Source organism: Notamacropus eugenii, chromosome 6, assembly GCF_028372415.1.
Source record: "Notamacropus eugenii isolate mMacEug1 chromosome 6, mMacEug1.pri_v2, whole genome shotgun sequence".
NCBI lineage: Eukaryota > Metazoa > Chordata > Mammalia > Diprotodontia > Macropodidae > Notamacropus > Notamacropus eugenii.
The window spans coordinates 266,680,583-266,708,098 of NC_092877.1; the positions used below are offsets into that span (position 1 = coordinate 266,680,583).

A 27,516-nucleotide genomic window follows, 5' to 3' on the forward strand; every position below is an offset into this window, starting at 1 on the left:
ACCATCTAATTCAATGTCTGCATTATAAAGATGAGAAAACTGAGGACCCATTTAGTAGCTTACTGTAGATCCAAAAAGTTTGTTGTTGGTTGGTTGTGTCTGACTCTTTGTGGTCCTATTCAGGGGTTTTCTTGACAAGGATATTGGAGTGGATTAAGCCATTTCCTTCTCCAGCTCATTTAAGAATGAGGAAGTTGAAGCAAACAGGGTTAAGTGATTTGCCCAGGCTTATACAGCTAGTAAGTATCTGAGGCTAGATTTGAACTCAGGAAGATACTTTCCTGATTTCAGAGCCAGCACTTCATTCATTGCACCACCTAACTGCCCAATCAAAAATGGGGTGCCAAAGGTTGTATTTTGTAGTCAAATCCTCAGAGACAATTCTTTTACCATTGAATTATGCCACATCCAACATACCCTTCCATAGAAAGCAGAATATTATCAAACAGAATTTTCAATTTTCTGTTCTACATGACTTAAACAAAACAAAACAAAAAACAACACCAAAATGTTTCCTTAAAACTTTGGTACCATTTTCCAATGCTTAATTATTTTTGTTGCTTTCCTCTGGATCCACTCCAAGTACTCCACTGATAAAAGATGCTAGAAAGTGTCTGTCAATGCTGAATATAATAGGATGATTACCCTACATATCATAATCCTATTTATTCATGCTGGTATCATGCCTACCTTGTTAGCAGGAAGACTACATTCCTGACTCATATTCAACTTGTAACCCCTAGCCATCTATCAAGTAACAGTAAACAAAAAAGTGCAGTTGAGTGGCTTCTTAGTCAGATTCATATCATTTTCAATTTTCCTTTAAAAAACCATCATCATCATCCCTGCAAGACCAGTGCAGGCATAACTGTGCTAGGCCTGGGGATTTGGGGTTGTGCTACTTAATTATCCTTGTGTTACAATATGACCAGCTCCAGAAATGAATTCAGTCTTCACCCTCTTTTTTCACTGTGTTTATCCACTAGAAATATGAAATGCAAATCTGGGCCAAGACTCAAATCCTTATAAATGCTCATTAGTTTTATTTGAATGAATCTTGCATCAATCACAGTAATGTCAGCAATGGTAAAGTTTAGTTTACTATTCGTAAACACAAGAAAATAAGGATGACTACATATTTTAATAAAATATAAGATTTCTCATTTCTGAACCTCCTCTCTCTCCCAATCTCCTTGGCCTATATTTCTACATCAAAATTCATTCCTACTTATCTCACAGTAAGTTAAAGTGATATTTCCTGTTTTATATCTGCTATGTTTCCTCTGTTCTCCATCACTTCTGGATGGGTAGTTGTGCTACTAGCCTGTTATGGTGGCCCTGCCAAAAGCCTAATGTAAGATTTTTCCCTTGGATGCCTTTGTTTCCACTCAAGAGTTAGTTTGTGATGGACAGCCCTGTGAATGAGTCTGTGTGGATTCCGTTCAGAGTTCTAGAAAAATCCAGTGCCTCCTTCTCTTTATAGTACATACGAGCACATTTCATGATGGCATGTTTGCCCGGGTTCTGGATAGTGGAGTGAAACAGGGCTGTGTGCTTGCTCCCATTCTTTTTAGCATGATGTTTTCAGCCATGTTGGCAAATGCTTTCAGTGAGGATGAACATGGCATCAAGGTCAGTTACTGTACTGATGGTTAAGTTCTTCAATTTGAAAAGGCTACAAGTCAAGACCAAGGTGGAGGAAGTGTTGGCGCATGACTTTCTGTTTGCAGATGATTGTGCATTCAATGCAGCCTCTGAAGCTGAGATGCAACAAAGTATGGATCAGTTCTCTGCTGCCTGTGCTAATTTTGGCCTAATAATTAATACCGAGAAAAAACAGGGGCTCCATCAGCCACCACCACACCATCCATACGTGGAGCCATCAGTTATAACAAATGGAGAAGTTTTGAATAGTGTGGATAAGTTCATTTACCTTGGTAGTATACTTTCCAGGAACGTACACATTGACAATGAGGTTGATGTATGCATTGCCAGAGCTGGCTCAGTGTTTGGGAGGCTCCAAAGAAAAGTTTGGGAGAGAAGAGGTATTAGACTGACTACCAAACTGAAGGTCTACAGAGCTGTTGTCCTGACCTCATTGTTATATGCTTGTGAAACATGGACAGTCTACCAGCGCCATTCCAGGAAACTGAATCGGTTCTATTTGAACTGTCTTGGGAAGATTCTGAGGATCACGTGGAAGGGTAAGGTACCAGGCATTGAAGTCCTTGCTCAAGCTGAACTGCCAAGCATTCAAACTGTGCTTCAGAGAGCACAATTCCGATGCACTGGCCACATTATTCAATTGCAAAATGTACACTTGCCAAAAAGATTTTTATGGAGAACTCACATGAGGCAGACAGTTACATGGTGGTCAGAAGAAGTGATACAAGAATGCTCTCAAGGTCTCTCTCAAGAACTTTAGATTTGACTTGTGCAATATGGGAGATACTGGCATAGGACTGCTCAGCATGGCATGCCCACATCAGAAAGGTTGCTGTGTTCCCAGAGCAAAGTAGAATTGAGACAGCACAAAATAAATGCACGATCTGCAAATTTGGAGTATCCACCCCAGATATTCACAAGGACTATCTGTACCCAACCTGTGGTAAAACATTCTGAGCTCATATGGTCTGATCAGCCACAGTCAGACACACTGAAATTTCACTTTTTCATGGTGATGTCATTTTGTTCTTCTTCAAGAATGAAGGACAACAACCAACCAGTACATATGAGACATAGGTTGATCATTTCTTAGATCTTTTAGCAACTCAGCCATTGTATCCAATACTCAAAATGTTTTATAAATTTCCCATCTTTTTCCCTTTCCTCTCAATAGACACACACATGTGCACACACTCACATCATTCATGAACTAGAAACAACATTAAAAAGAGGCAAGTTTTTTTTTCTTTTGTAAGCTGTTATATAGAATTTTGAAAGAACGGTATTAACTGAACTGCATTAATATTTGAATATAAAACTCTGTACTGTTTATATTTGAATATCTAAAATAATGTGAGTCTGAGGAACTTGTTCACAATTATATTGATATACCCTGCTTAGCGTTTTTATATGCCCTGATAAAATTTGCATGTTTGGCTGTTGTTATAAGCAGCTTAATGATCCTTATTCCAAAGCATATAATTGTTTTTAGATATGAGCAGTTCACAATAGTTAGAAAGTATGCTTTGCCAGCCTCTAAAGTCCCTAAAGCAAAAATCAATCAATGGAGAAAGTTTATGAACTGGCTAAATCAGCAGATGGAAGTTTGGTGAATCATATACACTATGTTTAAACGTAGTACTTGTAGGTCATCATCAAAAGACTGGCCAACAAACACTTTTTTGGTTTCAACCTTTGTAAAGTCAGTGTGCAGAGTCATAGATATAAATAGTAAGGACACCACTGGAATTAGGTATCCCTGAAGCATTGAAATACTTTTTAACAAATGAGTGGACACTTCAGAATAGTATACATACATGCATGCATACATACTATACATACATATGTATATATAAACATTACAAATTCATTAAATGAGCAGGAGAAACATATGCCATAAACTAAGTAAGATATTAATTGACCTGACTACTACCATCTATTTTGCTAGGTTCATGTAGTTAAGATCATCAGAAGTAACTGATGCTGATAGTCATACTATGCTACTGATTAAAATGGAGAGTCAGGATTCCAGTGAAGAAAAGCTGAAGATATGATAACAAAATATTTGATTGATGGAAGAGATATTGGATTAATGAAAATACAGATTTGGGTACTTCAAAGGACAATAATAAATTTGGTCAGAAACAGAATGTAATTAATGAAATTTCAAAGGATTACCTTTATATTTTTGGTGGGTTTTTTTAAAACTCCTAGTAGTTAACTTTTGCCTGCTAGGCAGCTAGGTGGATACAGTGAATCGAACGCCTCCTGTGGAATCAGAAAGATCTGAGTTCAAATCCTACTTTAGAAACTTACCACCTGTATAACTTTAGTCAAATAATTTAATCTTTGTCTGCCTCAGCAGAATGGAATGAGCCTCACAAGCCCATTACAGCCTGTTTAAAATAAGACAATGGGAGGAATTTGGCTTTCCACCTTGTAACCTTCCAATCAGAAGGGAGAGGAGGCTTGTGGAGGTGGTGTCAATCAAGACGTGAGCTAGCAGCATGGTGGTGTGATTAGAGGTGATGAGCTTAACCTGAAAGACATCTTGCTCCATAGAGTTGAAACCAGGCAGGGCAGCAGATGTAAAGTGAAGTGAATTTTATGAACTTTTTTTAATGAGACATTAAAATATATATATTCAACTTCTTCCAATTTTCCTAGCATATATAATAATTAACCCAAAGTAGCTTCAAAATGGATATACTTTGTAAAATATTGTTAATTCCTTGAGGGCAGGAATTATGTCTTACTTGCCTTTAATCTCCTTCCCTACCCAGCACTGTGCCTTACCATAGTAAGCACTTGTTAATATTTATTGAGTGGGATTGAATTAATTGCTATTGAGAAACATTTCTATTTACCAATATAAATCACCAATCTCTACAACCAGAAATATTTGTCTGTTTAAACTTTCAATATTTTGGTAATGGATATAGGTTTGAATAAAACATATTCTTGCCAGATGGTCTCTGGGAAATGTTTTCTACTCAGTAACATAAATTAAATCCAAGCTCAGTTGATGCTCAAAATTTTTTTGCATCTCTTTTGCCTGTTTTCCACTCATTCTCAAGTGCTGCCTTTTCCAAAAATTCTCTCATCTTGCCAGTCAATAAAGACCTTTTCCTTCTCTGATCTTACGCTGTCCTCTTTTATGGACTCTTATGACACTTTTTCTATTATGGTTATTTGTGTGTGGATCATATCTTATTCTTCCTCCACAAACTCCAGGAAAACAGGGACTGTTTTTTGTAATATATACGTGTAGCAATATCTAGATGTGGGATAAATGTCTCTTGATTACTGCAGGAAATTGAAAAGAACTCCTATGTAGAAAAATAGAACAGTATGGCCCAGTTTAAAAAAAAACATTGAAGAATGAGTTTTGAACTTGAAGTTTTGTGTTTCAGTGTATCTTAGGTCCATGAACCATTTTCTGGACTTAGAGAAATTATTTAGTCAATAAGTTTATTGAGAGATTAGCTTCAAGGTAGGTTATGCCATAAAACATTTTGAATATAATAACTGATAAACATTTAAATATTACTTTATAGCTATGAAAAGGTATTCAAGTATATAAGGATAATATTCCAGAAATGAATGTCCCTGAATAATTATATTATCCTTAATTTCATCATAGCTTACTTTTTCAGCACTCAAAAGTCCTTTTAGCACTTGTGTTGAATAACTGAGTATGCCAAGATGGTGCCTCAGCTTACACTTCTCACTAAGGAAAGAATAATATGTTGTCTCGGACAAGAGGAATAAACAAGAAAAGCACAGAACTGTGCATATAATGATGCCTTTAAAGGCAAAATTAAAACTTATTCATTTAATATCTGTGGTGCGTTCTCACACCACTAAGGCTAGAATAGTGTCTTGCTCATAGTAGGTGTTTTTAAAATGTGTGTTCTAGTGAATTGAACAGAAAGTTCCTGTGTTGAGTATTTTGCTTGGAGTTGAACAAAGTTAATTAACAATCTGTGTTCCTTGGGAGTCTTTTGTTTAAAGCAGAAATCACTAACATGGTCAGACATAAAGGAAACGGAGACAACTAAACAACGGCTAAAAGACCACCATTTGTCTAACAGGTAATACTATAATTAATCATGATATAAAGTAATTGCAGAGTCCCCTTAAAAATGCCATAGAGGGATCTGGCTTTAAATCTAAAGTGACCACATTACACAGGCATGAATGAACTCAGCCTTTTTTAAAGAACACTATAATTCTATTATATTTGAGTGGTGGATTAGTTTCACACTGCAGGCTTATTGAAAGCTACTATTTGTATGAAACCAAAACATTTCTTCCTCTAGATCCCAGTCATATTTAGTAAGCATAACTATTTCAAAGAATTCTAATATTCCTTTCAAATGTTATTGTGTTTTTTTTCAGGGTCATAACAGCCTCACTATTTTGAGTTTTGAGCAAATATAAATGTGTTGAAAGAGTAGGGACATGAATATGTTGGAGATTGACGGTGAAGATTCTGGATAAAACTATTAGGAGGAAAAAGCTCTCAAGTTTTTTTATGTATATCTAATAATTAGTTCTTCAGAAGACAGAGTTTTCATGGTAGATGAAAAGAATTTACATACCAAAAGCAGGGGAGATGCAGAGATTATAAAGTCCATTTCCTACCATGATGGGTCACCTTATGTCAAAACATCAGTTTGTCCTCTCTAGTGATGGATTTACTTTGATACTTTGAAGGATCTCTAATTCCACTGAATTTTCTTCCACCAAAGAAACTGTAATACCTCCTCTCCTTCTGGATCTTTGCTATTCTAATCTTTAGAATAGTTTTTACCGCTACCCAAAGAATAGTCCTAGCTCTCCATCTTGAAGTTTCTAAAGAATTTTAGAATCCACACTTTGGGAACATGGTACAGTTCCTTCAGGCTTCTCCCTCAGGGTAGATGGCTTTTCCCAAAAAAATCCATTTTTGTAGGACCCCTCACCCCTGCCATTCTCACTCCCCTCCAATCTACTCCACACTTTTTCTATGATCCCAAGCTAGGTGCCTTTGTATTCTCCTCTCCCTCTCCTTTTCAGCTCCCTTTTACGTGTTTTTTTCCCCTTAGGAGGCAAGTTCCTTCAAGGCAGTGATTTCGTTCTTTACTTCTTTCTTCCTTCATTACATGCAAAGTTCTGTGCTTTTCTTGCTTATTACTCTTGTCCTAGACAAGAAATTATTTTTTCCTCACTAGGAAGTGTAAGCTAAGGCACTATCTTGGCATGCTGGAGACCAATTGACTAGTGTTAGCTTTTTGAAATCAACACATAGAGTAGATGACTGGGGAAGTGATGGAACTTAAGGATATGGAGTTTGAGAGGTGGGGCATTAACTCTGACATTTTCAGACACAGATCCCTGCCATTCCTGTTGAGGTTAGTAAAAGGTGATTCAAGCTATCTAAAAAGCACAGATGAGAACCAAAATATCTTGGGTCAAGTGACAAGTTTTGCCTCCGTGGACTAAAGTGTTAGAGTAACACTAATGATAACAGTAATGATAATACATTTATATTGCTTCACTATAGTGACTTTAATTTGTTGGGCCAAAATTTTGCTTGATTTAATAGTAAGTTTGTGGCAAGGTTATAATATCTGATCCCCATAACGAAGGCTCCAAACATTGAAAACATTTTTTGACTATTCTTCACTCCCTGTATCTAGTCAATTGTCAGTTTATGTCAATTGTCAATTCTTGTCAGTTTCTGTTGTTGCTATCCTAGTTTGTATCCTTGTTTATTTTCCACCTAGACTATTTCAATCAGCTTCTATCTACTTTATTTTCTCTTTGAACGATTTTCCACATTGTTGACAAAATAATCTTAGAAGTGTGAACATGTAACTCTAGATGTGTCTTACAGTTTTTGATACACACATCTTTTTATTAATGAAGCTTACGACTGCATATTAGTTTTCAAGCGGTGTCACACTAGTAGTTCATATTAAATCTATGTCTTTTTTCACATGCATTTTTCCCAATTCAGTTCTCTTCCAAATGTACATTCAATGAATTGTTGAACCTAAAGGAAAACCTGATGTTTGTTCATATTAGATACCTGTTGATTTAAGACTCTCATGCTAGCAAACTGACACATTATACAGTCCTAATTCTGTCATTTTCACCTGTCTGCTCCTCCTTCAAGTTCCCTCCAATATCTATACCTGTCAGTGGTTAAAAAAAACAAACAAACCTAAAAGGACAGGAATAAATGTGGGACTTTGTCTCCCTCAAAGTTCATATTAACCCATTAACCATTCATTTTGCTACTGCAGCTATTGTATAACTTTGAGGCCCAATTAGTTATGTACCTCTATATAACTTTACTATTATCCAGGTCACATTTCTTCATATTGTCCACAAGGATGTTATGAGAGATTTTTGCCAAGTGCCTTGCTGAAAGAATTTATTCAACATTGTGAACCTCAATTCAAAGCTTCAAGAATTTGCAGTTTCATTAATGAGTCCTCCTTAGAGAGCTTCAGATAAAAGAATTTCTCCGTGGTTTGTTCTTCATTAATTAGTTTAAACAATAACCAATTAGTCACCCAGTGGTCAGCCTCCTGGTGATGAACTTCTTTGAATTTGAGGCTAGCTCTTAGATGGCAGACATATAATCCAATATTGAGACATTTCTGAAATCCTTTCAGTCTGTAGAACCTTTCAGGGTAAGAAATCCAAGGCCATCCACCAATGATAAAACATTCTAGTAGGTATCTCGTAGAGAACTTAACCCCATTAAAAAATGAAATGAAGTTACTTTTGATTTAATTGTTCTTAGAAATGACATGATCTATTACAGGAATCCAGACTTTGTTTTCTAAGTTCATCTGTCTAAAAATCTGACTTACAATTTTGCAAACAATTGTTTGCAGCATCTATGTGTATATATTTTTTTTCAGCTATGTGAAAAATGAAATAACACTTTTTCCTGCATCAGTGTACTTGATCAAGTGTTCTTTGTGATTTTTCAAACACCTGGATGTTCTTTCACTTTCATTTTGGTAGGACCTAGGGACTAGAACCTGTGTAATCCATCTAGGTACTCTTGTACCAAGATATTACTTATCTCGAACTTCAATTTCTTTTAGATGAGTGCTTTATTCTTACAGCTGGGAATCACTCTGTGGTAGAGAAAACAGAAGCAAAAGAGCATTTAACTTTTGCTCTCTCATTATCGTCTTACAGAATCCTTACAATACAAATGACAAACAAAACCTTTACTCTCAGTTAGATGAGAAAAGTGATACTGAAACAGGTTGAAGTAAACCTTTCCCTAGGTCACATAGCTCCTTAGTGACAGAACCAAAGGGAGCTTCCAGAATTCCTGATTCTTCCCCAATGCTACTTTCACTACTGGCACATTCAGCTTCCTAGAGTAAGGAGAGCCTGAAGAGGTATGAAAGGAGTTATGAAGGAAAGAGAAGACTGCCTTCTCCACCTTCCAGATCAAGTGGTACAAGGAGAAAACAAAATTCTAAAATATGAGAGTCTGGAAAGGAAACTTTTTGTGATCATTCCTGTGCAGTATCTATTAGGAAGATGCCTTCAAATATAGCGAGGCACTTCTGGTGCTTTCTTTTCTAAAATGTTGTGCTTAAACTGGAACAGTTTTAATTGCACCCCTAATTAATTGTACCCCTGAAATCTGGTTTCTCCCTCTATTTAGAAGGAAACCGTTATTAAAGTTGAACCAAAGCACCCAAGGCCATCTGTATTCTAGTCATATTTTTAAAGGCAGATCATCCACTGGTAGAAATAGAAAAAGATGTGTCCTCTAAGACGACATTGACTGACAGAATGTTTGCATTTTTAGGGAGAAAAAAAGTGGGAAATAGTTTTAGAAGACTCAGTTCTCTTATTCATATGAAAAGTATATTAAAATGTAATCTTCCTTTTTTATTTGTTAGGTCAGGGTTAAGATTTAAAAATAGGAAAATTCCATGTTCTGGTTAAAATAGAGGAAAAGTAAATATTTGTTTGTAAAAATGATTCTAATTAAGAAATAGAAATAAAGCCCTTTGTGGTGTTTTCTTAGTAAGTTTATTATTTCTTTTGTTTTGCTTTGGGGGCAGGGGTGGGGGGGAGAGGAAGGTGACATGCTTTGTAAGTATCCATCCTACAGTCTTATGGAGTAAATACCAGCTATCACAGTCATTTTCATGTCAACTAATCTTGACAGATGATGTCAGATTCCCTGTCTCACTCTATCAGTGTCACTCTAAGTACTAGTGGGACAAAGTAAGTCCTTTGGGCTTTGCCTCCTTTGTTACAGTCAGCCTTGGGGAAAATCAAAGCAAATGGCTACATGGCACTTAGTTATGAGGGGCAGTCACATCTCCATGTGCTTCTATTGTATAAGCTGGTACTAGACATCTCTAATCTAAGGACTACGTAGCCATAATACCTAGAATTTGTACAGAATTTTAATAATGTAAAATAGAAGCTTAAATAGTTTTACTCAGTTTCCATACTTTTTAAAATTTTTACTTATAAAAACTGAATCTGAAAGTTCAGGTGTTACTATTGACTTCCTACTATTTAATATTCATTCTATAAACATATTATCAGTAAAACTATATTGTTGCTTCTAAAGTGTGTCTTTATAGCAATGAATTAGAAAATATTTTAAATGAATGTAAAATTATAGATATGGGTCATTTGTATAAAAAAGTAGTAGTTGATGTTTGAACTATATCATTAAAGATGTTAAAATAATATTGCTTAACTTCTTAATAGTAAACATATGTGTATGTATATATGTAAATGGAATAGCTTCCAAGAAAAGGTAATGATTGATCTGAGTTTAAAAGAAGTCAAGGATTCTAACATTCAGACATAGGAAAGCAAAGCTTTTCAGCCATGAGGAACGCTGAGGGTGACAGCACAGAAATGGGAGATAAAATGTGTGAGGAACTATAGTTGGACCACTATAGCTGCCTTGTAGCATACAGCATAATGTCAGAAGACTTGAAAGGTAGGAATGAGCCAAGTTGTGAAGATTTTTAATGCTAAGCAAAGGGCTTTAAATTTGATTTGATGGGAAATGGGGAGCTACAGACTTTTATTCAGTAGGGAGCAGAGTATTATAGTCATACTCAAACTTTCAAAGCATCACTTTTGTAACTCTGTTGTGAAGGCAAGGAGAGGTTTGAGTCAGAAAAAACAATTAGAAGGCATATGGTATTGTTTGAAGTCAGAGGAGATGAGGGCCTCTACTAGAGAGGTGACTGTGTGACTGAAGACATCAGAATGTGTGTGAAATATGTATAGAAGAAAGGTGACATTATTTGATAACTGAATGGATAGATGTTTGAGCAAAAGAGGAGTCAAGGATGACAGTAAGATTGAGAAACTGCGGGATTGGGAATATAGTGAACTCATTGATGGTAATAGAAAAATTAAAAAGATGGAAGATATTGGGGTGGGGTAGGGATTTTGAATTCTTTTGATCAGTGCAATTACCCATCATGATTCTAGAGGATTCGTGATGAAACATGCTATTTATCTCCTGCCAGAAAAGTGATGGACTTAGAGTGAAGTTTGACTCAGATTTTCATTGACTTAAAAATTAATTAAAAATGAGTAGTTTTGGAATTGTTGAGTTTGAAATACTTGACATACGTTCAGCTTGAGATGACCAACAGACTTTTGGTGATCTAGGACTGGAGCTCAGCAGAGAGACAAAATTCTGTGACCTTCTTGCTCAGTTCTAAGTAAAAAGCAAATATACACAAGACGAGATAATGCAGCTTTTAACTAATCTACACATCACTTCAATATTTTTTCATGTGGGTGATGAAACTACTAGAATATTTTGATTTTGAAAAAAATGGGTAGCTATGGCATCCAGGTGCTATTTTCATTCTCAAAATCCTAATCACTGTTAGCATCAGTTCATTGAAATTCTTCCATCCTACCATTGCTTGTGCTATAAATCTACTGCTTCTCCCAAATCATACTAGAGAACTTACCGACAGAAGGCTCATCTAGTGGTTTGATAAAATGGGAACTTACCTATCAGGAGAAATAAAAATAACTTGATCCTGAGAAATAACCCACCACTTCTCATGTCTTCTTTAAAGGTTAAGTGCTACAGATTGGTATGCCTGGTAAGGCTTAAAGGAACTATGTTATTTTTGATGTTATGAATATTTTATTCTTCAGTAAAATTGTAGTCAGAACTTGAGTTCAGATGCTAGCCATGCTACTTACAGTGTGATCATTGGAAAGCCACTTTTCTTCTCTGGAATTTTTTTACTTCCTTTTTCTTTTCACTTAGTTCTTTTGTAAAATTAGAGGTTTGGACTCCATGACCTCTAAATTATTTTCTAGTGCTAAATTTATGGATTCTGTGAAAAAGAAGTATCAACTGGATACTGGAATAGAAGAGTGTAAACTTTTAATATACATGGGATAGTCTGTTTATGATTTTCTCACAGGCATTTATGATTCTAATTTAAAAAGAGATTAATTCAAACAACTAATTATTAGAGTTGGCAAAGGGTAAGCAGAATCCTAATTAATGAAGGTACTCATTGTACTTTCCTGCTGTAGGCATTAGCTCCTAATAGTTTTTAAAAACAAAACAAAATACATTATGAGGATCTGAAATTTTGTATCTAGATATATAATTTTCTAAACTTTAAATGAAGTCTAAAAGGAAAGGTCTCAGGAATGTCATAATGAAAATTTAGGACTCCTATGTCAAATGAAAAATACTTGCAAACATCTAGAAAGAATTAGTCTCAAGTATCAAGGAACTACCATTTGTATCAAACAAGACTTGACAGGTCCTGCTACACAATGCAGAAAATCTTGGAATATAATCTTCTAAAAGGCCAAAAATGTAGGATTGCAAAGAAAAAACACGCCCCCCCCCCCAAAACTGATTCTAATCTTAGAGGGAGAAATGCACTTTTACTGGACAAGAGGACTTTAAATAAATTTTTGATGAAAATATCGGAGCTAAGTAGGAACTTTGACATGCAAAAACAAGTTCAGAAAAAGAAAAACACTTGAAAAGTAAATTTATTTGATCAATTGAAAGGAATTGTGTGATGTTGTATGATGATAGTGCTAACTTTATAATAATAGAGCCTTAGTATCTTTTCAAAGGGTATTGAAAAAGTTGATTTTTATGAAGGCAGACATCTTGAGGGTGAATTAATTCTATTCTGAGGATTTTAACTGGAAAAAGAAGGGAGAGCAAAAGAGGAATATACTTATGTAGAAAGAAAGGTGTAGAGTTTGATATTTCTCAAATTTGAGGTTTATGAGAGGAATATGCAAACATAGATAAAGGGGTAGGAGGAGTGAGTATCACAAGGATCTCACTCTTTTCTGAAACAAACAAAAGAGAGTTGAAAACAAACATGACAGTTGGTATAGAAATAATTGAGCTGAACAGGTTTGCAAATGGGAATAGGGAAGATAATAGAAGGAAGGAAAATAGTCAATACCAAAACAAGCCTTCCTGAAATTACTGAACAAATTATGGGAAATGAATGTAATGGAATGTAAAGAAATGATAAAAGAGATAATTTCAGAAAATTCAAGGTGTTATAAACTGACTAAAGGTTTCAGAAAAGATACTTCTAAATGAAATGTAATTTGAAACAGATATCTATTAAATATATAATCAGCACTTCCTAGGAACTTGGAATACAATGACCAAAATTAAATAGCCCTTCCCTGCCTTTAATGAATTTATGCTCTATCTGGAGTGACAACATGCACACATACAAGTATATACAGAAAATACCTGAAATAAGTATAAATTATTTTTAAAGGATAAGGGAGGCACTAAAAGTTGATGTTATTAGGAAAGGCCTACTTGAGGAGTCTGTACTTGAAATGAGCTTTACAGAATATAATGAATATTCTAAGATGCAATAATGAGGAAAGAATGCATAAAAAGCATGGAGATGGGGATGGGAGATGGGAGATGGGGGATGTGGTGCAATGTGTGAGAATCCATTGGAAGACCAGTTTAGATTGTAGAGAGTATTAAGAGGTATAATGTATTTATGTCTGGAAAAATAGGTTGGAAACAGTTTGTGAAGTCCTAAAAATGACTGAGAAATTTGTATTTGATTCTAGAGATAGTGAAAGAATTACTGGGGGTTTAATGAGTCATATAGTCAGGTCTGTGCTTTAGGAATATCACTTTAGCAGCTTTGGAAAGATAGATTGAAGAGGAGATATGTTTGAGGCGGGAAGACCAATTAGGTGACCATTGCAATTATACAGGTATAATGTGATGGAGACTTGAACTAGGATGGTGGCACTGTGAGTGGAGGACTCTATAGGTGCTATAGAGGTAAGATTGACAAGATCTGTAACTAATTTCATACGTGAGAGGAGAGAGGATGAGAGGTCAAGCATGACTCCAAACCAGTTTGGTTTCAACGTCTACTTAATTCATAATATTACCCTACTTTTGTACTTCACATTCATAAATAATACAGAATAAATTGGGTTGTGTAGGTTGAAATTTCAGTTGTATTGGCTTTTTTTTTTATGTTATGGATTTGCCATATGTGCACCATGGTTAGATTGCAAGTCCTTTAAAATCTTCACTGGCACTTAATAGAGACTACATTTTAAAAAAATGAAACATTTTTAAAAATGTAACATTTTTATTTACAGTTTTGAGTTTTAAATTGTATCTCTCCCTCCTACCCTTCCCTTCCCCCTCCCAGAGACAGTGAGCAATCAGATACAGGTTAAATGTGTAATTATGTAAAATATTTCCATATTAGCCATTTTGTACAAGAAGACTCAAATAAAAAAAAGAGAAACAAAGTGAAAAATTGAGTGCTTCAGTCTGTATTCAATACTAGCACTTCTTTCTCTAGAGGCAGATAGTATGCTTCATCATTAGTCCTTTGGGATTTTCTTGGACCATTGTATTACTGAGAATAACTAAGTCATTCACAATTCTTCATTGAACAATATGGATGTCACTATGCACAACGTTTTCTTGGTTCTGTTCATTGCACTATGCATCAGTTCATGTAAGTCTTTCCAGGTTTTTCTGAAATAGTCCTGCTTATCATTTCTTAAAAAACAGTAATATCCCATTACAATCATATGCCACTGCTTGTTTAGCCATTCCATAATTGATGGGCATCCCTTTGATTTCCAATTCTTAGCCACCATAAAAATCAACATTCTTGTACAAAAAGGTGCTTTCTCCCATTTAGGGATCTTTTGGATATAGACCTAACAGTGCTATTACTGGATCAAAGAGTCTGCACAGTTTTATAGTCCTTTCAGCATAGTTCGAAATTGTTCTCCAGAATGGTTAGATGAGTTTACAACTCCACCAGTAGTGCAGTAGTGCCCTAGTTTTCCCACATCCCTTCCAAAATCCAATATATTTTTTCTTTTTTGTCATATTTGCCACTCTAATAGGTGTGAGGTGGTACCTCAGGGTTGTTTTAAGTTGCATTTCTCTGATCAATAGAAATTTAGAACTTTTTATTTTCCATATCACTGTAGATAGCTTTGATTTCTTTGGCTGAAAACTGTATATTCATATACTTTGACCATTTATCAACTGTGGAATGACTTGTATTCTTATAAATTTGACTCGGTTTCCTATGTATTTGAAAAATGAAGCCCTTATATGCAAACTTTTTGCAGTTTTCTGCTTTTATTATAATTTTGGTTTCATTGGTTTTGTCTGTGCAAAAACTTTTATTTTATATAATAAAAATGACTTATTTTACATTTTATGATGCTCTCCTTTTCCATAAATCTGATAAACAAGTTCATGCTCCCTTAATTTACTTGTGGTATCACCCTTTATGTCTAAATTATATACTTGTTTTGAGGTTATCTTGGTATATGGTGTGAGATGTTGGTCTATAACTATTTTCTCTCATGCTGTTTTCCAGTTTTCTCAGAAGGTTTTGTCAAATGAGTTTTTCCTCAAAAAGTTTGGATCTTTTATTTATTGTATACTAGATTACTATTGGTCATTTACTGCAATGTAATCTGTATCTAATCTATTATATTGTAGTAGATTTACTACTGTTTCTTAGCTACTACCAGATTGTTTTTGATAATTACAATTTTATAATACAGTTTGAGGTCTGGTATTGCTAGATCCCCTTCTTTTGCATTTTTAATGATTCCCTTGATATCCTTGAAGTTTTGTCTTTCCAGATGAATTCTGTCATTATTTTTCTAGCTCTATAAATAATTCTTGATAGTTTGATTGGTATGGCACTGAATAAGTAGATTAATTTAGGTAGAATTGTTATTGCTATTCTATTGGTTCAGCCTGCCTATGAGCAATTAATATTTTCCCAGTTGTTAAGATCTGACTTTGTGTTAAATGTGTTTTATAGTTGTGTTCATGCAATTCCTGGGTTTTTCTTAGCAGATTGGCCAAGTATTTTATATTGCTACAGTTATTTTAAATGGATTTTTTCTTTCTATCTCTTTCTCCTGGACTCTGTTGGTAATATATAATGTTGTACCTGGGTTCATTTTGCATCTTGCAACTTTGCTAAAGTTGTTAATAATTTCAAGTACTTTTTAAGTTGATTCTCTAGAATTCTAAATTATGCCATCATATCATCTTCAATGAGTGATAGTTCTCTTTCCTCATTGCTAATTATAATTCCCTTAATTTCATTTTCTTCTCTTATCGCTATAGCTAACATTTCCAGTATGATATTAAATAATAAAGGGCATCTCTGCTTCAACCCTGATTGTATTGGGAAGGCTTCTAGCTACTCCTCATTATAAATAATACTTGCTGATGGTTTTAGATAAACATTATTTATCATTTAAAGGTAAGCTCCATTTATTCCTATGCTCTCTAGTGTTTTTTATAGGAATGGGTGCTGTGTTTTGTCAAAGGCTTTTGCTTCATCTATTGAGATAATCATATGATGCCAGGCCTAGAGGCCTGTGTGGGCTACCCGAGTCTTCTTACCTCACCTCCGAGGTCTTCAGTTGGCCAAAACCAGATGCTCATATGAGAGAAAGGACGTTCCAGAGTTGAACAACGGTTGAGCTTTATTTCAGGGTCTCGGTTACAAGTGCAGGTGATTCTTCCTTAGGAGGAAGAGGGGGAGATTTCCTAAGGAGGCTAAGATCTTAAGGGATTGGAAGTAGAAGTACAAGTGGGGAGAGAGGGGGAGGGGAGAGAGGAAAGAAGAGAAGCGGAGCCTACTGTCCTCTTGGCTCCTCACGTGCTAAGAGAGCTTTCAGGCTTCCTCAATCCTACTTAACCTTCAGCCGCACAGTTTGCATCTGAATACCGTGCTGTTAGATAACAATAGTGTGCCCAGATCCGGGACAATCTCGAGGGCGGGGATATCTCTCTCCCATCACGTTTCTCACGGGAAGAGGCGGAATTACTCGAGATAGCTCGGTTCACCTCGATTCCCTGCCGTTTCCTGGGGGGGTCTCATGAGAACTCTAAGATTTAGAAGCTCCCACCTTTACCCGCCCAAGACTGTCCACACGGAATTGAGCTTCCAATCCCAACAATATGATTTCTGTTAGTTTTGTTATTGATATCATCACTTATGCTTAGAGTTTTCCTAACACTGAGACAGTCCTGAATTGCCGATATAAATCCCACCAGGTCATAGTGTATGATCATTGTGACATATTGCCATAGTTTCCTCACTAATGTTTTATTTTAAAATTTTGCATCAATATTCATTAGAGGAATTGGTATATAATTTTCTTTCTGTGTGTGGGCTTTTCCTGATAGGGATATCAGTGCCATATTTATGTTGTACAAGGAATTTGGTAGGACTCCTTTGTCTATTTTTCCTAATAGTTTATGTAATATTGGGATTGATTGTTTGGTAAATCTTTGGTAAAATTTACTTGTAAATCCATGTGGCTCTGAGGACTGTTTTTCTTAGGAAGTTCATTCATGGCTTGTTCAATTTCTTTTTCTAAGATTAGGATATTTAATTATTTTATTTCTTATGTTAATCTGGGCAGTTTAAATTTTTGGAGATATTCATCCTTTTAGTTTAGTGTTAAATTTACTGGCATATGATTGGGCAAAGCAGTTCCTAACAATTGTCTTAATTTCCTCTTCATTGGTGGTGAGTTCACACCCTTTAATTTTTGATGCTAGTAATTTGATTTTTCTTCTTTGCTTTTTTAAATCAAATTAACCAATAGTTTATCTGTTTTATTACTTTTTTTTCCCATAAAAGCAGCTTCCAGTTTTATTTATGAGTTCAATGGTTTTCTTACTTTCAATTTTTTTTTAATTTCTCCTTTGATTTTCAGAATTTCCAATTTGGTTCTTATTCTATTTTTATTTATTATTTTATTTTATCATTTATTTTTATTTCATTCTATTTTCATTTCTTTCTTTCTTTATTTATTTTCTTAATTTGTTCTTATTCTATTTTTTTCTTAGTTGAATTTCCAATTCATTGATCTCCTTTTTCTCTACTTGATTGGTGTAAGCAATTAAAAATATAAATTTTCCCCTAAATACTGCTTCGGTTGTATCCCATAAATTTTAGTATGTTGTCTCATTGTCATCATTTTCTTTAATGAAATCATTGATTGCTTTTATGATTTATTCTTTGACTCATTTGCTTTTTTAGGATTAGATTAATTTCTAATTAATTTTTGATATCTCTTTCCATTTTCTTTTATTAAATATAATTTTATTGCATTATGATCTGAAAAGGATGCATAAACTATTTCTGCTTTTCTGCATTTGACTGTGAGGTTTCTATGCCCTAATACATGGTCAGTTTTGTGTAGGCACCATGTATTGCTGAGAAAAAAGTAGACTCCTTTCTATTCCCTTTCAATTTTCTTCAGAGATCTGTGAAATCTAACTTTGCCAGAATTGTATTCACCTCATTATATTCTTTTCTGCTTTTTTTTTTTTTGTCAGATTTATTGAGTTCTGGTATGGGAAAGTTGAACTCATTCAACTTCTTTAAAAATTTAGATGCTGTACAATGTTTAGTATTGATATGACCTCATGGTCTATGATACTTTTCATCAAAATAGGGTTTCTGTCTTTATCTGTTTTCATTAGATCTATTTTTGCTTTTCCTTTGTTTGAAATCATGTTTGCTATCCCTGCTTTCTTTGTTTCAACTGAAGCATAATAGATTCTCCTCCAGCCTTTTACCTTTATTTTCTGTGTGTCTTTCTGCTTCAACTATGTTTCTTATAAGCAGTTTATTGTAGGATTCTGGTTTTTAGTCAATTCTGCTATCCACTTGTTTTATGGGTGAATTCATCCCATTCACATTTATAGTTATAACTAACTGCGTATTTCCCTTCATAATAGTTTTTCCTTGTTTACCCTTCCCTTACACCCCATCCTTTCTCTCCTCACAAGTGTTTTCCTTCTGATCATTTCCTTCCCTGACATATCCTCCTTTTCATCTGTCCCTCCTCCCTCTTCTATTATCTACATCCCTGTTTTCTTTCTTATAGGGTAAGATAGATTTCTATATCCTTCTCAGTGTGTATGTTATTCCCTCTTTGAGCCAGTTTTGATGATAGTAAAGTTTAAGCTTTGTTTACTCAGTCCCAATCTGCCCCTCCATTATAATAGCTTTTTCATGACTCTTTTATGTGTGATTCAGTCTCCCCCCCTCAATTCAACCTCCCCTCTTCTGAGACTACCTTTTTATGATTTGTAAATAATATAATTTTGTGACCAAATGTCCCTAATATCACACAATGGCTTTGTTCAATTAAAAAAAAAAACTTGAAAACCACTGCCGAATTAAGAAACCTAAAATAAGTCTTTAAATTTTATTATGTGAATACTGGAATATAGTGTGGGACTTTGTGAGGATACAATAATGTACTTTCATATCACAGGGCAGAATCTAGCTATAGAAATATCTTTCAAGTGAATCATTATAGTATTAAGCTATAAACTTTTCACAAAAGCTGTCATGGCTTCTTGTAAAATAATAAAGATGTTTTAATTGATTCTTTTCATTGTTTAATAAAATTGCTTTGTCTGATTGCTAGAGAAATTTGAATTGAGTTTTCATTACCTACTTCTGAACAATTTACACTAGGATTCAGACAGTATTGAGCTAATGAGTTTGAATTTATATTGAGCTTTAACTGTCTTCATGAAGTAGATTGGATAAAAATTCATGGCAATAACTAAGCATTTACAAGGAGGTATTTAATAGAGCTAAGGATTGAAATTGGAATTTCACCAACTTTACTGTTCTGTGTCTAATAAGAAAATATGGTTTCAAAAGGAAATAGAACACTTATTAGTTGATAAAAAATTTCCTGTATGTTTTAGAGGAGTAAGTCTTTAAGTAGCTCAAGTTATGAAATGAAGCTCAGCGGAAAGAGACTTAATTTGTATCAATAGCAAAAATCGAAAGAATTTTAAGCATTTTTCAGTAAAATACACAGTAACATTTCTAAGGCAGATATGACTAAACCCCAAATATCAACCACATGTATTTATACATGCCCCTCAATGCACTTTTGAAAATCCTTATTATGTTATGAACTAAATCTTATATTCCTTTTTATGTCAAAGTTAAATTATAGTCAAAGATATCAATATTATTCCATTACTGTGATCATTTATTACTATACTGTCAAAGTAACACATTTTCCCAATTTTCTATGCCTAACATTTTGAGAAGTTAACAAATCTAACTCAAAGTTAATTCTTAAAATTAGGTTAAACATTTTAAGACTAAAAGTTTGGTGGTTTACTATGCATTTCATTTAGCTTAATAGTAAAGTTTCTGCACCCTCTAATTCTATAATATAATTGAATTTCATTGAATACATGATATATCCCATTTACTATTAAAACATTTGACCAGTTAGTGATTAGGTTTCTCAGATAGCTTTTTAAAATTCACTGGTTTAGTAACAGTTTGCAACAGCAAAATAGCAAATATACAGTGTATGTGAAAATGAAGTATATTGAATGCTTGTTCCTCTATTTTTGGTTTAAATTTTAAACTTAAAAATGTTCCGGTATAAGTGGAAAATGAAACATGTATTTTCCAAGTGTGAAGATATTAAAATGTGAATAATTAAGGGAAATACGATTGGCATTTTTACCAGAACTTTTCAACTTTTAAAATTATTCCCAGATCTGATGAACATTACGATTTAACTTGTTTCTAATTATATTATTGAAGTTGCCTTTCTGGAAAGTTGGAATGTTTCTTTGGACAAGGAAATTGGAAAAAGAAGTGTATCTCCCTTGTTTTAGTTCATTACCCCCCAAGAAATCAAATCTTTTTCCATTCTCCAAATGGGTTAAATTTGTGGCCTTACTTGCAAACTTAGACATTGCAAATTTGGAATCTTCCTGTATCCAAATAATTTATATTCATTCCCCACAGGCAGCAGTGATGGTTCTTGGGATAAGGAAAAACTTCAGTCTCCCCCCACCCAAGGATCTCAGGCCTCTGTTAACCACCCCAGCTTGCCTGGACAGCATAACCTTCCAGTTAGTCATCCTCTCAACCCTCTTCAGCAGAACCACCTTCTGCCAAATGGTACGATGGCATCTTTTAGCAATAACATCGAAAGTTTTCAAAAAAATAAAATTGTATGTCATTATTGTGTAGTCAACATACGCGATGGAAAGCAGTAGAAATACTCCATATAAAGAACTTAATGTGGTTAGCATGGATTAAAAATGAGTAATTTATATTTTAAATAAGATTTTTACAGTCACAAGCATAATAAATATACCATCACACTTGACATTAGATACTTTAGAAAACTACTCATGATGCAATAAAACAGACAAGAGTTTAGCAAGTCTTAGTGGCCTAATTCTCCTCTAGGTGTGAATATCTCCTATTGTCCTCAGTGGGAGTTACATATATAGAGAGAAAATGTTTCCTCCTGAATCCTTTTGTTACAGCAGAATTTCTGAAGACATCATTTTTCAATGATTTATGGTGCCAGCTATTTAAGTAAAAGTTTGTTCATTAGATGTTTTTTTCTTCTCCAAAACACAGAGGCACATATGATCTGGTATACATTTTTTTCTTATAGGACTGGAACTTCCTTTTATGATGATGCCCCACCCTCTAATTCCTGTCAGCCTACCTCCAGCATCTGTCACTATGGCAATGAGCCAGATGAACCACCTCAGCACCATTGCTAATATGGCGGCAGCAGCACAAGTTCAGAGTCCACCATCAAGAGTTGAGACATCTGTTATTAAGGTAAATAGATTTTTAAAAAGCCAGTCCATCAGTAGTTCCAAGTAGAATTTTGCTATTTGCAGTGAGAATTCTTCATGTTAATTACTATTGCTAAAAACCCGTGTGATTAAATATAGAATCAGAAATGTATTGGTGGTACTTGTCAGATCATCAATTATAGAAGATCTATTGATGAGATATATCTACTTTTATATCTCAATTTATACATTAGGAAAACTCTATACAAAGGATTGTGAATGTGTTTAGAATATCGAAGTTTTGCCATATTTTGTGATGACTGAGATTTTCATAAAAATGTATCCATTTCTTTGTGATGAGTGTAGGTCTGGCATATATTTAGCATTCAAAGCAATTTGACAGAAGACTTAAGTTGAATAGGAGAGTCTGAAAGAAATGAATTTAGTGTTGCTGAAATTTGTATTCATTTCCAATGATCTTCCTGCTTTGAAATTGTCTCATCTCAATCCATTTTATTCTGTTTTGAATGATAATACTAAATGCCTCCAATCTATAAGGCATAATGTTGTTTATTATATTAATCCCTTTTAAAAGTGGTAGCAGTCTGGGGCATCTGGGTGGTGCAGTGAGTAGAGCACAAGACCTGGAGTCAGGAGGACCTAAGAAACTTCAATCTGGCCTCAGACACTTGACACTTATTAGCTTTGTGACCTTGGACATGTCAATTAACCCCAATTGCCTTTCCTTCTCCCCCCTCCAAAAAAGAAAGAGTGGTAGCAGTCCACCTCTGTCAAGGCAGTTTTAGGTATAGTCCCCATATCTGTAATAACTGATGAGAATAGTGGATTCTTTGGTGTCTCAACATATTATTTAAGGAAATATCTGTAAGTAAACCTTAGTTTATAAGGCATGAACATGTGTAACATGAGTAGACTTTCTAAAAAAATAGTATTTTTCCATATTTTCCTTGAGCCCAAACTATGATATATTCTTATACTAATCAATTTTCAAGTTCTCTCCAAGTGCCAAAATTTGCAATCCATTCATGCTTGTTCATGTTGTGAGAATCACATGTGAGCACTCCCTTAAGTTCATCACAGTTGGTCCACCCAGCATCCTTGAGGTTGAGGCCTTCAATTTTTCTGACATCACAAAGGTATCAGTGATATGAAACCATAGAAGATCATTTAATTCAATTCACTGGTTGAGAATGTGGCTATTAGGATATTATATTAGTACATATTCTCTTGATAAATCTTTTTTTTAGTTGCAGTTAATACAAATATAAAATGGATTGCCAATTCTCTGGCTTTAGTAATGCTACATTTTATTCAGTTGTTCTTTCTTTCCCCACTTTCATAAGCACTGGTGTTGATTTTGGATACACACACACACACGCACACACACACAATTTCTATTTCTAACTGAGGCATTGAAATAAGGCCAAATACAAATGTGGTGAATATAAAGACTTTTGACCTTTCTCTCCACAATTCACTAAATTTGTAGTTAATTAGCTATATTTTGTTATCTGTAATCTCACAAAGCACTAAAAACTTTTGTGGTCCTAGAGAATATTTCATTTCCAAGTGATAAACAATTGTAATAAATTGAGACCATATTCTTATTGAATATTATAAATAAGCTAAGATGATTTTAAGACAAAAGAGGAGCAAGAAATAGGAAAATAAAAAGAAATAAACAGATAAAAACATACTACCTTTTTAAAAAATATTCACAGAAGTCTTCACTTAAAGTTATGTATTATGAACATTTATAACCAAGATGGAGAAAGAATATCCTTTTTTAATGAAATCATTAGATACATGAATTATATTAATAGGAGAACAGATTGTGATGAACATGAAACACATTAATGTGACATTTACCTATTTACCTCTAAGCTATACCTTATACATGACATAGCTTTCATCACCTTTAAATTTAGATTTTAAAGGTAGACATTACATATGGGAATATATTTTCAAATGAGCTTTTTAATCTATAAAATACAAGAGTGCAGGCTAATTAACCATGCATTACCTTTTACCATTTTTTTGCATTTAAATATTTTAGAGTTTGAATGTACCATGGAGGTAGGGCATTGTTTCAAACTTCTTTATTTTTCAGATAAGGAAACTGGAGTCCAGAAAGGTTAAATAATTTGCTTATTGTCATACGATAGATACATTTTTGAGGCCACATTTACAGAAGCCATGTCTCACTGCAGATCTAGTATTCTCTCCCTCCATCCATCCATCCTTCCATCTATTCATTTATTGTGTCGTTAATTGTTCCTTCATTCAAAAAATGTTTTAAAAGTTCTTATTCTATTCAGAGAATTTTACTAAGAATGGGGGAGACAAAAAAATAAATTAGACTCAGTCACTGCCATTGCCATGGTAGGAGAGGATATAGTTAGACACATGCATAAACTATATTGCAAGTACATAAAAGACATGCATGCAAAATGCCGTGTGAAGTCTAAATCGTGCAAGGTCATGCATACTTGAAGATCAGGAAAGCTTCCATGGAGAAGTAGCCTTTAATCAGTTATTTAAAGGGTTGTCAAAGTATGTAGCAGGGAAGAAAAGTAGGCAGGGGAAAGAGGATGGCATAGGTTCAATGCATTGAATTAAATTTTATGAAAACAATATACATGTTTTTAAACTAGGAGATTCCACATATGTGTCATTAGAGCTTTAAGATTTATCCTTCTCACCCACCCAGCATCATCATATCAGTCACCTGTGGTAGGATAAAGGGGAATAAATGGAATTACTCATATCTTGATAACTGTAATGAGTGACTTGTTATATATTTTTTCATTTTTTAAAATATTGACTTAATTTCCTTTATAATTATCATGAGTATCTTACCTATAATATAATATAGATTTTGTAATATTCTATCCTTAGAGTAGACATTTATTTTTAGTGTATTAATACTTCTCTACGAAATGACAGGCTTGGAGTAAATGGTCTCGAAGATTCCTTCCCAATCTAAATATTAATGATATTAATAAATAAATAAATATAATATTATTAATAAATAAATATTAATGATATAATGGGACCTATATCCTGGTGCAGGATAAATGAAGGCCAAACCAGTATACTGGCCTTGGCTAGTTTGAGTGGTAGGGACTATCTCCAAATGCAAATAGGTGAAAGTTTACCTAATATTCTGAGGTTGCCCATCTCAACAATGGTAGCCTTATGCCAAAAAACAGAATAAATCACCATTTTGGGGGAGACACATTAAGGAAGGACAAAGAATGGGGCTTATTAAGTCAGCTAGTATGTTTCTATGAAAAATTAAAACTACATCAAAGTTACAAGGTGGACTCAGGTTATAAAATGGAGTCTATGAAGCATCAAGGGCTCATATGACAATACATATTTTCATTATATATGACTTTTATACATTTTACAATTTAATTGTGACTAGACCCCTCTGTGCTTTGTTAACTAAAGTGAACCAATCAACAACCATTTATTAGGTACCAACCACATGTTCAGGTATCATGCTACTTTGGTGAGTTGAGATAGCCATACTCAACTGCTGGTGATGAGTCTTTTTCTATCTAGATTGCTTCATGGGGGGAAAAATGAAATCTGTCACAAGGTCTTTCCAGATCACTAGGTCTTTTAGAGCTTTGTTTTTACTGCCATAGCCTTTCACAAATCAAGGCCACTTCCCATGGCATGATAAAGCATTGAAGTAGAACTTTACTGTAGGATTAAATTTATATATGCACATTTAAATATATTTTGACAGAAAATAAGTTCATAAAAAATAAAAGTCAATTTCAGAAAATTAAAAAAATAATTTTCATTAACAAAATACAGCTAGAATAAAAAGAGAATCAGTTGAAAGGGGAAAAAATGTGTTAAAAATCTCAGCTAAAATTCTGATCTCCATAATAAAGAATTGACAGAAATATACAACCAAGAACAATTTACCCAGGGTATAATTGCTTAAATGGTATAAATAAATAGTTTTCAAAAGAAAAACATAAAATATTTGGAAACCATATGTGATTGTTCCAATTCATTAAGAATGATAAATAAAATCAATACAACTTCGAAATTTTATTTCACATCCCTCAAAGTCTCAATGATGACATAATGAAAATAGAAAATAGTGGAGGGATATTGGGAGAAAGGCACACTCATACACTGTTGGTTTAGTTGTCCAACCATTTTGGAAGAACATTGAAATCATGCTAAAAAAAACAAATTCACTAAACTGTTCATTCATTTTTTAAGCCTATTTATCTGACAACTAGACATATATTGCAAAAGAGGTCAAAGATTTGATAGTAGCACTTTTATTTTCTGGCAGAAAAAAACTAAAAGCAAGTTAAGTTCATATCATCTGGCACTACTTGAACAACTTTGTAGTATGTGAATATAATAGAATAGTACTATATGTGAAAAACAATAAATAGGAAAAATGCAGAGAAATATGAAACTGTATGGCCCGATAAAGGCAAAAGTAAACAGAACAAGTTAAATAATATATACAATTAATATTATAAAATGAAATTCAAAAACATTAAAAGGAATCTAAATTGTGATTAATCGTAATGATCAGTTCCAAACCAGACACCATACAACTCTCCACTTGATGGAGACGTGGGTCACCCTGAGTGTGGAATTTGGTATATACTATCAGATGAAGTTATATGCTGGTAGGTTTTGCTTGACTGCTTTTTATGTTACAAGGGAAAGTTCAATACAGGAAGATCTATAAGGAAATAACTATATTGTGAAAACAAAAGGCATCAAACTTCTGACAAAAATGAAAATATTTTGTGCCTAGTGAAAATGTTTGTTAGTCTCTTAGAACTGAAAAATAAGTGTTACAGATTATCTTCTGAGACACTAATGAGAGTATTTTGACAGTAACTTTATTCTGCTTTTGGAGCATCTCAGATTTATCGGTGTCTTTTTCATCAAAGATATTAGCTTTATCTCACTTTCATTCTTGCTTTTTAATTAATTCACATTGGGGACAGTCATTTCTAGAAAGCTATCCATGAGGTTATGAATATTTTTGTTACAATAACTTCTGAATGCATCTGTTAAATCTTGTAATTTACATTGAATGGATGAGATACCAATGAGTGAAATCACAGATCTTTTGAAATAAGATCCTGATGCAATATCTTATTTATATAGCAAAAGTGAATAGTGTGATTAGAAGAAAATATTGGGCTCCTTTCTATATTTGAAGATCAAAGAGGCAACATCTCTGGATACTTGACTGAGTTCTATATCATGAAGATGTGTTGTGGAAGAAATATTACACTTCTTCAGCTAGAGCATAGATTAGAATTGGAACAGACTTTGGAGGTAATTTAGTCTAACCCACTTTATCTTACAGGGGAGGAAAGGGATGATATTTTTGAAGTTACTGAGGCCTTACAGGCAAAACTAGGATTTGAAACCATGTGTGCTGGTTTCCCATCCAGCACCCTTTCCCCTGTACCACACTGCCTTGTCTCAGAGAACAGAATTAGAAGCAATAGCTTCATAGATAGAAATTATGAAGAAGAAAGTCCTAACAATTAGAACTATTGAAATGCAGAAAATCTGCCTCTGGTTAGCACAATTCCTGGCACATAGTAAGTGCCTAATAAATGTATGTTGACTGGAAGGGAGTA

The 27,516-nt window shown here is 34.1% G+C and overlaps 1 protein-coding gene across 3 annotated transcripts in view; it reads left to right on the forward strand.

The window, feature by feature from the left end:
- Positions 1 to 27,516, forward strand: part of DACH1 (dachshund family transcription factor 1) — a 483,132-nt gene that overhangs the window by 311,772 nt on the left and 143,844 nt on the right. For 2 of the 3 annotated variants that reach the window (XM_072622319.1, XM_072622316.1), the window contains exons 4-5: positions 21,051 to 21,206; positions 21,715 to 21,887. In XM_072622319.1, the coding sequence (XP_072478420.1) occupies positions 21,051 to 21,206; positions 21,715 to 21,887 (329 nt within the window). The remainder of the gene's footprint in view (positions 1 to 21,050; positions 21,207 to 21,714; positions 21,888 to 27,516) is intronic. The other variant, XM_072622317.1, reaches the window with a different exon arrangement.